General features: G+C 33.1%; 1 protein-coding gene across 4 annotated transcripts in view; it reads left to right on the plus strand.

Annotated features, from left to right (window-relative positions):
• The window catches only part of Cep120 (centrosomal protein 120), a 75828-nt gene that overhangs the window by 11913 nt on the left and 47464 nt on the right, over positions 1–16451 (plus strand). For all 4 annotated transcript variants that reach the window (XM_015486734.2, XM_048811840.1, XM_048811841.1 and 1 more), the window contains exons 6-7: positions 12746–12894; positions 16199–16396. In XM_015486734.2, the coding sequence (XP_015342220.1) occupies positions 12746–12894; positions 16199–16396 (347 nt within the window). The remainder of the gene's footprint in view (positions 1–12745; positions 12895–16198; positions 16397–16451) is intronic.

Raw genomic sequence — 16451 nt, forward strand, 5'->3', positions numbered from 1 at the left:
CAGGGGTCCTGAAGGAGGAGTGGCGTTGGCGAAAGAAGAGTCTGGACGATAGGTTGCAAGTTAAGAGCAGTCTTCGTGGGGCTGGGGATGTGGCTCAAGTGGTAGCACGCTTGCCTGGCATGCCTGTGGCTGGGGTTTGATCCTCAGCACCACGTACAAACAAAGATGTTGTGTCCGCCAAAAACTGAAAAATAAATATTAAAAAAATTCTCTCTCTCTCTCTCTCTCTTAAAAAAAAAAAAAAGCAGTCTTCAGAAGAAATCTCTGCTGCCCCTGGAGGAACCTTTATTTTTATACCTTTTTACAGGTGTTTTTTTTTTTTTCAGGTAGTTAATGGATAGCTTCAAAGCCCGAAACTTTTTTGATTTACATAATTTTCAAGAGTTGCAATCTTTTCTGACATACATTGATTATCAAAGATATTAAAGTATGTTGTTTAAAATATTTTTCTGTAACCTTAGCCAATCATGATTATGCTTTTAGGTTTTTTACCTCAATCACAAGTTGCTAGGCAACACAACTAGACTACATGACTCCTGACCTATTATTCACTTCTAACTTTAAAGCATACCTATAATTATTTCATTAACCTTTAACTTTAAAGCATACTTATGATTATTGGTAAGCTTTCTTACTTCTAAACTAAAATCACAGGAAAACACATTTAAAGTAGTGAAAGTCTATTATTTAAAAGCCTACTACTCTGAAGTGCCTCTAAAAGATATCTATGTTAATTTTACATTATTCTATTTTTAATTTCCAAGGTAATTTCCTTTTTTCATATGACTTATTCAACTACTTTCTTAAAGAACTTCCTTGATCCTTGGTCAAAGCACACCAATTCTTATGTCTTTGTAATCTTTAACTAAAGGGCAGGCTTTACACCTCAACCCATTTGTCATTTATATTAACTATGTGTTTTCCATTTTCATCTTAAGTTTCTGCGTAAAGCAAAGGAGGGTCTATTGGTTGCGGGAATGTATTTTTATTAGCCTCTTGTCTTCTAGGAGGATACTATAAGCTACATACGGTAGTCCTTGTACTGTTGGCATAGCAATTGTTTTTCTGTAGCTAGGCTGTTGTACAGGTTGTGGCTTTAGGATGGGGTTTGGAGGGGGGCTAGTGTAAATTGTTAACCATGGGATAAATATTTCTTGTTGTTTAAGCTTGAGGAATAATACCATTGTTTGTATCCTGAGAGAGATTGAAATGCACCTCATGGCATGTCTCAATTGTATCCTTAGTCTCATTCTGGGAATTTTCCTGCAATCTCAGGCAATACGTACTTTTATTATTGATTGATGTATGCCCTGTTATCCATATCATGAGTATCATAAACAAAACACTTAACATTCCTAATGGTTCCAGTTTCCAGATGGTGTGGCCTTGCCTCAGCGTCCCCCACGCTGTGACCCTGTCAGCCAGCGGGTGCAGGAACGCTTTCACCATTTACACATGTGGCATTTGTTGCCCTTAGCTCTTGTTTACAATTCTTAGAAACACAAAAACCTTTTCTTTTCCTTATTTGATATATAGTAAAACAAAGAAGAATGTTATATTTTTAGAAATTCACAATTTAGGAAAATTTTCTTTCTAGGATGAATGCAGGAAAGCCTCCAAAATGCCCATGCTATTCTGTTCACTAATTCAACTGTAGTTTAACAAAACCTTCATATATTTTTCTTTTTAATTTATAATTTTTTTAAAGAGAAGTTTTAGTTTTATAGCAAAATTAGAGAATAGAGAGAGTTCCATGTATTTCCTGCCCCTTACAGGTCAACATCTGTCAACTTAGTACCAGAGTGGTGTTTTTACAATTGATGTGCCTACATTGGCACATCATTATCACCAAAAATACATAGTTTACATTTGAATTCACTCTTGGTGTTGTACAGTCTATAGGTTTTGATAAATGTGTTAATGTCGTGTATCCACCATAGTATCATGCAGAATAGTTTTACCACGCTGTGCTCTGTGCTCTGTCTGTTCACCCCTTCCTCCCACAAAGTCCCTGGCAGTGGTTTGGTTGTATCCCCCAAAATTCATATGTTGGTATCTTTGGGATCTGATTATGTCATGAGGGTCTTGCCATTATGAATGGTATAATTCTGTTCATGGATAACATGTTCATGGGTTTCAGGGGAGTAGGTCTATTATTAAAGCCAGTTCGGCTGCCATGAGCTCCCTTACCATGTGATGCCCTGTACCACCTGGGACTCTGTAGAGTCCTTATTAGTAAGAAGGTCTTTATTCAATAAGGCCACTCACCCTCTGATTTTTCTAGCTACCAGAACAATAAAAAATAAATTTCTTTATAAATTATTTAGTCTCCAAAGTGTTTAATTAAAGCAAGAGAAAATAGACTGTTACTGATCTTTTGTTACTATCTCCAAAATTTTGCCTCTTTCAGAATATCATATAGTTGGAATCACACAGTATGTAGTCTTTTTCAGAGTGGCTCCTTTCCTTTAATAACTTCAGTAACTTAAGCTCATGTAAGGTTCCTCCATGTCTTTGTAGAGCTTGATAACTCATTTTTTTTTTAAATTTTTAGGGCTGAATAACATTCCATTGTCTATATAAACTACAGTTTGTATATCGTTTTGACTATTAAAGGAAATTCTGGTTGCTTCTAACTTTTGAAGTTTTGAATAAAGCTGCTATAAATATTTGTTTGCAGTTTTTTTTTGTGAATCTGTTTTCAGTTCATTTGGGTATTTACCAGAGAGTTTGATTGCTGAATTATGTGGTAAGATTATGTTTAAGAAATCCCTAAACTGTCTTCCAAAGTGGCTGTATCATCTTACATTTCCAGCAGCAATGAATGATAGTTCCTGTTGCTCCATAATCTAGCCAACATTCACTGTTGTTAGTGTATTCAATTTTGGCCATTATAATAGGTGTACAGTGCTATCTCATTGTTGTTTTAATTTGCATTTCTTAATGATATATAATGGTGAGCATATTTATATATGCTTACCTGCCATCTGTATATCTTCTTTCATTAGGTGTGTTTTCAGGTCTTGGGTCCAATTAAAAAAAATTTTTTTTTAGATGGACACAATACCTTTATTTCACTATTTATTTTTATGTGGTGCTGAGGATTGAACCCAGTGCCTCATACGTGCAAGGCAAGTGCTCTGTCACTGAACCACAATCCCAACCCCTTTGGTCCAATTTTTAATTTTAATTAAAAATTTTAATTTTATGTTATTATTGAGTTTTATAGGTTCTTTGTATATTTTGGCTGTCTTATTAGATGTGTCTTTGGCATATATATTTTCTCAGTCTGTGGCTTGTCTTTTTAATCTCCTGACATTGTCTTTCACAGGGCCTAACTTTTTAATTTTAATGAAGTGTAGCTGATCAGTTATATCACTCATAGATTGTGCCATTGTTGGTATATCTGAAAAATTATTGCCATATCCAAGGCTATGTAGGTTTCTCTTATGTTATCTTCCAGGAGTTGTATGGTTTTTGCATTTTACATTTAGGTCTTTGATTTTAAGTTAATTTTTGTGAAGGGTGTAGATCTGTCTATGTTTTATTTTTTTGTATCTGGATATCCATTTGTTCAGCCATTGTATTGTCTTTGCTCCTTTGTCAAAAATCAGTTGATTGTGTTTATGTGCATGTATTTTCTAGACTCTCTATTCTGCTCCATCATTAGATTTGTTAATTCCACAGTCTGTTTTTAAAAGTATTTTTTGTCAATAGACCTTTATTTTATTTATTTATATGCAGTGGTGAGAATCGAACCCAGTGCCTCACACATGGTAGGCAAGCACTTTACCACTGAATCACCACCCTAGCCCCAATTCCACAGTCTTGATTACTATTACTTTATAGTAAGTAAGACTTGAAGTCAGGTAGTTCTGTGTTGCATTGGTTGTTCTATGTCTTTTACCTCTCAATATACAACTTTAGAATTAGTTTGTCAGTATTAAAATAATTTGCTTCTCTTTTTATTAGGTTTACAGTGGATCTATAAATCAAGTCGGGAAGAATGGACTAATAGGAAATATTGAATCTTTCTCTCCATGAATCTCTCCATTTATTTAGTCCCTTGATTTTTTAATCAGAATTTTGTCTTTTTCTTCATACAAATCTTGTATACATCTTGTTAGATTTATAGCTAAGTACTTCATTTTTTGGCAGATATTAATGTAAATCGTAACATTTTTATTTTGTTTATTGTGCTATATAGGGAAGCCATTGACTTTCATGTTAACTTTCTATCCTGACATTTCCTATAAACTCTTATTAGCTACAGAATGATTTCTCTTTTTTTGGTCAGATCTTTTTAAAATTTTCTAGTTTTTTGTTTTTCTTTTTTATTTTTGAGACAGGTTCTCAACAAGTTGCTTAGGGACTGAGGATGATCTTGAACTTGTGATCTGCCTACCTCAGCCTCCAGAGCTGCTAGGCTTAAATGTGTGCACCACCCTGCCCAGCTTCGTCAACTCTTTCCATGTGCTAATTTCCTACCTAATGTCATTTAAAGAAAAGGCTATTTTATTTCTTTTTAATCTGTGTACTTTTATTTCCTTTTCTGGTTCTATTATACAAGCAAGGACTTCCAAGTAAGATATTGAAAAGGAGTAATGGGAGGATATTTGTGTCATATCTGATCTTAGTGAAACCTAGTATGATATTAGCTGTAGGTTTTTTATTGATATTCTTTATTAAGTTGAGGAATTTTTCCTGTGATTCTAGTTGAGAGGGTTTTGTTTGTTTTCACTATCATGAATTGGTGTTAGGTCTTGTCATATGTGCTTTCTGCATATATTGATATGATTGTGTGATTTTTCTTCTTCAGTTTATTGATGTCATGAATTACAATAGTTGATTTAAAAAAAAATTTTTTAGTTGTATATGGACACAATACCTTTATTTGTTTATTTTTATGTGGTGCTGAAGATTGAACCCAGTGCATCACACCTACTAGGCAAGCACTCTACCACTGAGCCACAACCCCCAGCCCCTACAATAATTGATTTTTGATAGTAAAAGTAAACCTTGTGTGCCTGAGATAAATCCCACTTGATCATGATACATATTTTTTTAATCCATGTTGGATTCAATATACTAATATTTTGTTGAAGATTTTTGCATGTATGCTTATGAGGAATATTGGTCTGTAGTTTCTCTCTCTCTTTTTTTTTTTTTGTAGTATGAGTTAGGAAATGGTTTTTCAGTTTGCATTTTCTGGAAGAGATTGTAGAGAATTGGTATCGTTTCTTCCTTAAATTTTTGGTTGAATTCACTAGTATAACCTATATGGACCTGTTTTCTATTTTGGAAGGCTGTAAATTATTGGTTCAGTTTTTCTCCTGTTGTTAGTCCTGTTCAATTTGTTTCTTTTTGTGTGAGTTTTAGCATGTTGTTTCTTTCATCTGGATTTTCACATTTGTGTACATGGACTTGTTCATAGCATTCTATATTTTCCTTTTAACATCCATAGGATTTGTAGTGATGTCCTATTTTTCATTTCTGATATTAGTAATATGTGTCCTTTCACCTTTTTTCTTCCTTATTTAGCCTGGCCAGAGGCTATTAATTTTAATCTTTTTAGACAATCAGCTTTTGTTTTGGTGATTTTTCTCTTGATTTTCTGTCAATTTCATTGATTTGTTGTGATTTTTTTTATTACTTTCTACTATAGTCTTTGGTCTTAATTTGCCATTCTTTTTCTAATTTTCTAAGGTGGAAGCTTAGATGAGTGGTTTAAGACCTTCTTTTCTATTATATGTATTGAATGGATGCAATACATATAATATTGCATCCTACAACTCTTAATGAATTGTGTTTTCATTTTCATTTAGTTCAAGATATTTTTATATTTCTCTTGATTTCTTCTTTGACTTGTGTGTTATTTAGAATTATGTTGTTTAATCCAATTATTTGGGGATTTTTCAGCTATCTTTTTTGTTATTGATTTCTGGTTTAACTCCGTGTAGCCTAAGAGCAGACATTGTATGACTTGTATTCTTTTGAATTTGTTAAAGTATATATTATGGCCCAGAATATTGTCTGTCTTGGTGAGTATTTCATGTGAGCTTGAGAAGAATGTGTATTTGGTTATGGGTAGATGAAGTCATCTGTAGATATTCATTATGTCCAGTAGATTTTTGGTGTTGATAAGTTCACCTATGTTTTTCCTGATTTTGTATTTTTTGGATGTGTCCATTTATGAGAGTGCGGTGTTTAATAAGACTCCAGCTATGTTAGTGGATTCAACTGTTTCTCTTTGCATTTTTGTCAGTTTTCGTCGAATATATTTTGATGCTGTAATATTAGGTGCATACATATTCAAGATTGTTATGTCTTGAAGAAGGAATCCCTTTATTATCATGCAGTGTCCCTGTTTGTCCCTGATAACTTTGCTTGGTTTGAAGTCTGCTTTGTGTGAAATTAATATAAATACTTCATTTTATTTTTATTAGTGTTAGCATGGTATGTCTTTCTCAGCTACTTTATAGTTAATCTAATTTATCTTTGTATTTAAAGTGGATTTCTTTTTTTTTTTTTAATAATTTTTTTTTGGGCTGGGGATGTGGTTCAAGCGGTAGCGAGCTTGCCTGGCATGTGTGCGGCCCAGGTTCGATCCTCAGCACCACATACAAACAAAGATGCTGTGTCTGCCAAAATACTAAAAAAAATAAATAAATATTAAAATTCTCTCTCTCTCTCTCACTCTCTCTTTAAAAAAAATAATTTTTTTTAGTTGTCAGTGGACCTTTATTTTATTTATTGATATGTGGTGCTGAGAATCGAACCCAGTGCCTCACACATGCTAGGCAAGTGCCCTGCCACTGAGCCACAACCCCAGCCCTAAAGTGGACAATATATAATTGGGCATTATTTTTTAATCTATTGTGACCATCTATTTTTAAATTTTATTAGTAATTGATGAACCTTTATTTATTTATTTATTTATATGTGGTGCTGAGAATTTAACCCAGTACCCCACACATGCTAGGCAAGCACTCTACCACTGAGCTACAACCCCAGCCCATGACCATCTATTTTTAATTGGTGCATTTAGACCATTGACATTCAAAGAGATTACTGGTACAGTTGGTTTAAATATTGACCACATTTGTTGTGTGTTTGATTTATTACCCTGGTTTCAGTTTTGTTTTTACTCTTTCTCTTCCTTTTTTTGGCTTTAATTTTATACAACTTAATTTTCTCTCCTTTCTTAGTGTATCACTTATACTTCTGTTTTTTTTTTAATTAATTTTTTATGAACTCTTTTCACTTGTTGCCATTGGATTTATGACTAGTCCAAATCTATTTTCATTTTACACTATGTCACTTTGTGGGTAGTTAAGTAACTTATAGCCACAAAACAAAACTAATCCTTCTCTCCTATCCCTTTGTGTCTTTGGTGTAATGTCATGTCTTTGTAAGTATATACATAAACATGTAACCATATGTAATTGAATAAATTGTTGCTAGGATTATATTTTATTTTGAATAAACAAAATGAATCAAGAATAAAAAAGTTTTTATTTTATCATCATTTATTTTCTAAAGCTTATCATTTCTTTTTGTTGGTCCAAGATTCTGCTGATCCTTGTCATTTTCCCTGTCTCTTAAGAACAACTTTTTTTTTTTTTTAGTTACAGGAATTGAAGCTGGAGCATTTAACCCTGAGTCACACCTTCAGCATTTAAAAAAAAAAAAAAATTATTTTGAGACAGGGTCTCTCTGAATTGCTGAGACTGGCTTTGAACTTGCTATCATCTGCTTCAGCCTTCATACCTGCTGGGATTACAACATGCATGTGCCACTGCACCAGGCTTAAGAACTTCTTTTTAACATTTCTTGCATGGCATGTCTATGGGCAGTAAAGTCCTTCAATATTTGTTTGTCTGAGAAAGTATTTTCTTTACACTTTAGAAGGCTAATTTTACCATATATAGAATTCAAGGTTGGTGAAATTTTCTTTCATTGCCCTGTTTTGTTCCACTCTCTTCTTGCTTACATGGTTTCCGAAAAGTTGGGTAGAATTCTTATCTCTGCTCCTCAAGGTTTTCTTGTAAGGTTAGCTTCTATCAAGATTCTTTCTGATATTTGAGTAGGACATGCCAAGCTGGAGTGGTTCAGATTCTTTTTTATTTGTTTTTGTTTTATTTTATGTATTTTTTCTTCCTCCTTGGTGTTCTGTTAGCTTTCTACATTGAGGACTTGGTGTTTGGCATCAATTTGGGGAAATTCTCAGATGCTTTAATATTGCTTCTGTTTCTTTCTGTTTATTCTTTTTCTAGTATTTCTGTCATATGTGTGTTGTGCCTTTTAAAGTTGTCATACAGTTCTTGGATGTGTTCTCTCTCTCTCTCTCTCTCTCTCTCTCTCTGTTTTTTTCCCTCAGTATTTATCTCTTTGATTTCCAGTTTGGGAAGTTTCTCTTGTCATATCCTCAAGTTCTGAGATTCTTTGTTGAGTCATGTCTAGTCACTAAAGAACACATCAAAAGCATTCTTCATTTCTGTTGTATTTTTGATTTCTTGCATTTCTCTTTGTTACACATTTCATCTTTGCCTACTTTATCTGTCTCTGTATTTTGTCTGCTTTTTCCAGTAAAGCCTTAACATATTAATCATATTTTTAAAAAAAATTCCTGTTCTGATAATTCTAATATTCCTGTCATATGTAACTTTAGTTCTGATGCTTATTTAGTCTTTTTAGACCTTTTTCTTTTTTTTTGGCTTTTAGTATGCTTTGCAGTTTTTTACTGAAAGCCAGACATGTTCGTTACAACATTCATACATTTCTCCTACATAATCATGATATGTTCATCAAAATTGGGAAATTAACTTTGAAACATTAACACCATGTAACCTTATTACATTAATGAAACATTGATATATTACTACTGTATAATTCGCTTACATTTTACCAGTTGTATCAGTAATGTCATTTTTAGGATGAGGATTTAGTTTAGAATCTGGTATTTCATTTAATTGACATGGCTGTGTATTCTACTTTAATCTGAAGTAGATCCTTCATCTTTTAATGAACTTCAAATTTTGAAGATATGGCTAGTTAATTTCCAGAATGTCCCTTGACTTGAATTTATCTGATTTGAGATTTAGGTTACATGTCTTTGGCAAGAATATCATGTTTTTCTCATTTCATCTTATTAGGTAATGCACAGTTTTATTGGTCCTGTTACTGATGGTGCTCACTTTGATTACTTGGTTAATATGTGTGTCAGTGTTCTCAACTATAAACTCATACTTTTTTCCTTTGTAGTTAATAAATCTTTTGTAGGCAAAATTGTGAAGTTATGAAAATACCCCAATCCTCAATAGAACTTTACTTTATTCATTTATTTATAACAGTATGGATTTATAGTTTTCTTTTTTATTTATCATTTTATTTCTTATCTGTGTCCCAGTTTGGGGCAGCCCTTTCAAGCTGCTTTTCCCCTTTTGACTCTTTTCATTATTCTTTGAGCTTTTTTATATTTTCTGACACAGGAGATTATTCTAGGCTTATTTTGTGTGTTTCCTGTGTCAGTTGGGTATTCAACTATTTATGTGTGGAGCCCTCTTTCCTTTTAGCAAACAGTTTTTAGAAGTCAAGATCCCGTAACCAAAATTAGGGAATGTGTGTACCTATGTATGTCTCAAATAAATACATACATACATTTATCTTTATTCCTTTTTGTGTTGTTAGAATTCCACAGATTGGGTAACTTATAAAGAACAGAAATTTATTTCTCAGAGTTCTGGAGGCTGGAAAATCCAGAATCAAAGCACTGGCATATGGTGAGGGCCTTATAAACGTATCTTCGCATGGCAGAAGGCCAAAAGGCAAGAGAGGACCTTTTTAAAAAGGCTTCTAATCCCATTCATGGGAAAAAACCATCCTGACCTAATCACCTCTTAAAGACCCTACCTCTTAAACTATCACATTGGCCATTATGTTTTTTTTTAAAGAGAGAGAGAATTTTTTAATATTTTATTTTTTTTTTAGTTTTCGGTGGATACAACATCTTTATTTTATTTTTATGTGGTGCTGAGGATCGAACTCAGTGCCCCGCACATGCCAGGCGAGTGCGCTACCGCTTGAGCCACATCACCAGCCCAGCCATTATGTTTTAACTCTCAAATCATGGAGGTGACATACTCAAACATAATACATGGAAACCTTTTCATCTATATTTATCCATAGATATTAAACAGAGTTCACACTGACACTTTTCAATTTTATTCCTGCACCACAAAGTATATTGCTCATTTTCTCTCTTTCCATATTTGTAACTTTTTCCTGACAGTGAGAAACCTCTCATAGTTATTATTTGAACTTCTAAGCTCTGCTGACCTTATCATGTAATAGCTACCTTTATTACATGTGTCAGATATTGTGCTAAGTGTTTTGCTTTCAGTATTTGATCTTTAGAACCATATAAAAATTTTGCAGAAGGAAAAATGGAGACTAAAAGAGATCGTATCATTTTTCAATATAACTTGTAAATAACAATTAATTTGGAACTTTGGTTTATGTGACTTAAATATCTCTATTCTTTTTTTTTTTTTTTTAAGAGAGAGAGATTTTTAAAAAAAAATTTATGTTTTAGTTTTCAGTGGACACATCTTTATTTTATTTTATTTTTTATGTGATGCTGAGGATCGAACCCAGCGCCCGGTGCATGCCAGGCGAGCATGCTACCGCTTGAGCCACATACCCAGCCCTATTCTTAACACTTACTATTTTCAGCTATGCTACAGTAAGCACATGTTCTTAGGATTAACTCTACAAGAGGGATTGCTTGTTATGGAATATGAATATATATATAATTTTGATAATCACTGATACATTACCCTTCCAATAGGTTGTACTAGTATATGCTGGTTGAGAGTGTCCATTTTCCTGCATTTTCCCCAACATTGGATAGTGTTTGTTCTTTTAGTTGTATGTCTTTTTCTTTAAATCAATTTGAAAAACTCTTGACCAGTGTAGTCTTTTCATACTAAGGCCTATTTGATTATATTAGTCTCTTCTCAAAACTATTTTGTGGTTTTCCCTTTATTTTTATAAAACTTTCCATGTTTTGATGTAGTATTTAGGAAAACCCTTCATAGTATAGCTTCTGCTTGTCTCTCCAGCCACTCTTTTTATACATCAGTGCTCACTTTCCTAATCCAGCACATTATATCTTGTGATTCTTTAACTACATACTTTCTCTTGCTTCTGTGTCTTTGTACATATTGTTCCTCCATCTAGAACGTATTTTTCACTCTCATATTCTGTTTTTCAGTCACCTTTCTCTTCTTAGCCAAATCTAGCTTATTCTTTTCTTTTCAATTTAGGTTCATTAGGAAACTTATGTTATATGCCTTTGTGTGTGGTTTATGCAATTGAAGTTCTTTAAAATATTTAAAATATTATTTCAGAATTTGGTTTTATGTATAGAAAGAATAAAATCAAATAAGGTTTTTTCAAGAAGGAAACACTGCTTTATTCTATGAAGCTTATGTCATCCTGATATCAAAACCAGACAAAAACACATCAAGGAAAGAAAGTCTCAGGCCGATATCCCTGATGAACATAGATGCAAAATTCTTAATAAAATATTGGCAAGCCATACAAAAACCCATTAAAAATTAGTGCATCATAATCAAGTGGGTTTCATGCCAGAGATGCAAGGTTGGTTCAGCATATAGCAATCAATAGATGTAATTCTCCACAAAATTTAAAAAATGTAAAGAGACTAAGGCAGAAGGGATCACAAGTTCAAGGCCAGCCACATGTTAGCGAGGATGTGGAGGAAAAATACACTCATTCATTGTTGGTAGGACTGCAAATTAGTGTAACCAGTCTGGAAGGCAGTATGGAGGTTCCTCAAAAAACTAGGAATGGAACCACCACATGACCCAGCTATCTCACTCCTTAGTATATTTCCCAAATCTCTCAAATCAGTATAGTATAGGGACACAGCCACATCAGTATTTATAGCAGCACAGCTCACAATAGCCAAACTATGGAACCAACCTAGGTGCCTTTCAATGGGGGTGAAAGGATGAATGGATAAAGAAAATATGGTATATGTACTCAATGGAGTATTAGTGAGCCATTAAAAAGAATGAAATTATGTCATTTGCTGGTAAATGGATGAAACTGATGACCATAATGCTATATGAAATAAATCTGACCCAGAAAGTCAAAGGTTGAATCTTTGTTATGTCAAAGATATTCTAAAATAAGGGAGGGGGGTGGGCAGGAATTCTGGCAAAAGAAAAATCGAGAGTGTAGAAGAAGGGGATTGTGGGGGAAGGAGGAGGGACAGGATAAGGGAAAAATGTTGGAATGAACATGAACTAATTTTCCAGTGTATGTATATGAATATACTACAATGAAACTCACCATTATGTATATCCACAGATACTAATTTAAAAAATGTAAATAAAGATCACTAGAATAGAGGAAAGGAAATGGTGGTGGGGAGGGAAGGGTAATACTGGGGACTGAATTGGAGTAAATTATATTCCATGCATTTATAATTATATCAAAATGCACCCTAATATTATTAACTATTATGAACCAATAAAAATAATGAAAAAATAAGGTTTCTTTGGAAAGTTTATAAGAAATTAAAGAAAACTATTTGAGATATTAACTGTATCCATGAAAATTGCCAAGTAAATTTAAAAATATAATTAGCTTTTAAAATCTTATAATGGTTTATGGCAAAGTATAATCCAGTTTAATCGTGTTTTTCTTTGTAAAGTACCTGCTAGCCTGTCTGGACTTGACCCGAAGGACATTGTAGCAGTGCTGAATGAAGAGGGAGGGTACCATCAGATTGGACCAGCAGAGTATTGTACTGACTCCTTTATTCTGTCAGTGACCATAGCGTTTGCCACCCAGTTGGAGCAGGTGAGATGTTCCCTGAGATTAGTGATTTGTGCAGAATTTGAAAACCATTTTATTTTAAAAATCCTACCTTTAGGTGTTAAAAAGATTTGCAAGTAGTCTTTTAAAACGTGTAAAACAAATTTTTTTTTTTTTCATTTCATAAAACATTTTTGCTTTTGGAAAAGAATAGATTTCAATATCTTGTTACAATAAGATATATTAGATTTAGAAAATGATCATCAGTATACATTGTTTGCCATTGTATTGTATGTCATTGTAAGTATTGACAAAAGGATTTCTTAAATTTGCTTTTTTTTTTTCTTGAAAATTTTAAAAAATTTATTGGTTCTTTTTAGTTATACCTAACAGCAGAATCCATTTAAATATACTTTTTAAATAATGTGCTAGCTGGAGACATGTGCAGGGTCAGGAACACTTTGTCTCATTAGTATTTAATGCTTGTCATGTCTGGGATTATTTTTTACCTTGCTTATAAGCTAACAAATTATCCTGTTACTTTCATGGTTGCCGACAAAAGATATTAGATTCTTGGGTTAAAAATCAAAGGACTTCATTACTTTAAAGCAAGCAAGCAACAAGAATGTAGCTACATTTTCTTCAGTTCCCTTTACCCGAAGTCCCATGGGGGTTATACAGAGAGGCACACATTGATTTTTGTCACAGCTGAGGAAAATGATTTTGGGGAATGCACCACCATTATTATAAGTGGTAAGCAGCCCTGGTCTTAGTCCAGGAAGATGTGCTACCTTATTTCCCTGGGCTACCAGCTATATCCATGGGAAGCAGCTTAGGTAAGACTGGTCAAGGTCTTGCAGTCTTGACACACTCAGCAGGAATATGCCAGGATTGTTGTGGTAGATTGACTTAATACAAAATTAACTATTTTTCTTTTGCCCTTCTTATGAACAAGTGTACTTTTCTTGACATTGTATTGGTTTATAGCACCTGAAATAAATTAATATATTTTAAATTGGGAATTTGGCTTATGACTAAAATTTTTATTATTTACTTTCTTTTTAAAAGATATTTATTTTTTAGTTGTAGTTGAACACAGTGCCTTTATTTTATTTATATGTAGTGCTGAACCCAGGGCCTCCTCGCATGTGCCAGGTGAGCGCTCTACTGCTGAGCCACAACCCCAGCCCATTATTTATTTTCTTAAAGCTACAAAATGCCCACATAATCTACATTCACAGGTGAAATATGGAATTGGTGATTGCATTTTTATTTAACTTTCAAGATTGCTTAGTTACAGTTCTTCTCAGGAAACATGTTTGTCACACTAAATTCATGGCCACTACTAAAAGGATTTTTAATACATGCATTCTTTGGATGTTTACTCTTTTTCCTCTCATTTGGTATTGTCATTTCCTCATTGACACATGTACTTTTTTTTTTTTCCATCCGTTTCTTTATTTTTCTTCTCATAAAGTTCTGCTGTGGATTGCCTCAGCTTAATGTGCCACCTTGATTGTGAGGAAGGTCCATTGTCTTTTTTTTATTAATTGCATCAGGACACTCTTGTCCACATGTCAGATGATTATGATTCACCTTATGTGAATATCCAGAATAAAGGCAAAAATTCCTAGTGACCAAAAGCAAATTAGTTGGGGCTAGGGTTGTGGCTCAGTAGTAGAGCGCTTGCCTAGCATGTGTGAGGCACTCGGTTTGATTCTCAGCACTACATATAATAAATAAAATAAAGGCTCATTGACAACTAAAATATATAAATATAAATATGTGTATAAAAGTCTATTAGTGGTTTCCTGAGGCTGGGATCAGGGGAAAATTTGGGAATTTGGCTGCTTAATGGTTACATTATTGTTGTCTGGGATAAAACTAGCCACTTAGTTTTTTTCTTCTCAGCTGAGACAAAGGCAATGTGAGAAAGCATATAGAGATAAACATACCTTTTCAGATGCAAATCAGTGATTGAGAACATGTTACTTAAAAAAATTATATGTAGTAGAATAGAGGTTTGAGTTTGCAGCAAGAATGGATGGTGATAACCTTACTTCTTTCTCAAGTATGTAAAGTAAGGCTAAAAACTGCCATAGTCTCTATATTCCAAGGTAATAAAAAATTTTTAAAAGAATCTTTTCCATAGTGGGAATTAAAGTTAATTGTACTATGAAATATATAAAGGCCATCTTTGTTTCTTAACATTTTTATTGCTTTCTGATTATGGAAGAAAATAAGTCTCTAATCATTGTTATGGGCAATGCATTTTTCCCCAAATATTTTTCCATTTTCATATAATAACAACTAGCATGGAACATGTATTATCTCTTATAATCCTTCCAACAAAAAGAAAATGGAAGCACAGAGGAATTAAGTAATTTTAAGGTTTTGCAACAAGTTATTGATGGAACCAGACAGAATTGGGGGTTGAGGTCTGAATCCAGAATTTGTGTTTATATGTGTTATAAGTGATAGTTGTGCTAAGTTCTCTATCTCCATTTCTCCCTCTCCTTCCCTCCATATACACATCCACACACACAAACACATTCTGCTACTATAAGTTGTTATTTTCACAAACTGTATGAACTATACAGTAACTTTTTAAACCAAGTAATGTCTTGGGTAATTTTTATGTCAGTATTATCATTTAGCAGCCATACTGTATGCCACCTATTTAAAGTCATCTCCTTTTGATGGATACATTCAATATTTATAGTTGATTATTTAACATTGTTCTAGTGAAGATTGGAGTCTGTCTGCAGATATTTTATACTTTATAGGACAGGAATCACATCTTTTAGTCATCTGTTGCCATGAAACTAGCAACTCTAAGAAATAACACTCCTAGAACAAAAGGTATATATTTTTTTGTAGCTGTTAATTCATAGGTCAGTTTTTTGTTTTTTAATTCAGAGACCTAGTGTAAAGTGTTATATTTTAAATAACCTGAATTAAGATTTAAAAATAAATATTTTCTTATAAGTGGAGCCTCTATTGGTGGAATAGGATAAGATGAAATAAAGTAAATGAAAATAAAGAAAGTTTAGTTTAAAATATTTGACCTTTCTTCTAGAAAGAACTTTCAACACATTCATTCATGGATTAGTTGAAAAAAATGAAAATTTTAAAACAGCCTAAATCTACTAGAAGTCATTAAGTCTTTGCTTTTCTAAGATGATCCTTTAAAAATTAGTAGAAATTAATAATTTGGCAGAGATTTAGAATTTTTAAATGGGTAATTTAAGACTTTATTAAAAAATCAACATTTTAGTAAATATTTTAGGAGTGTCAGACACATGTTGAAAGTTTAAAAATAATTCTTTCTTCCCCCCTTAATGTTTAGTTAATTCCATGTACCATGAAACTTCCAGAAAGGCAGCCTGAGTTTTTCTTTTACTATTCTTTGCTGGGAAATGATGTTACAAATGAACCCTTCAACGATTTGATCAACCCAAACTTTGAGCCAGAGAGAGCATCTGTTCGCATACGTAGCAGTATAGAAATACTTCGTGTTTATCTGACTCTTCAGTCTAAATTACAGGTAAGCACTACAAACAATTGGTTTTTTTACTGCAGATGGTTTTTAAAGCATTTCC

The sequence above is a fragment of the Marmota marmota genome, unplaced genomic scaffold (assembly GCF_001458135.2).
Source record: "Marmota marmota marmota unplaced genomic scaffold, marMar, whole genome shotgun sequence".
Classification (NCBI taxonomy): Eukaryota; Metazoa; Chordata; class Mammalia; order Rodentia; family Sciuridae; genus Marmota; species Marmota marmota.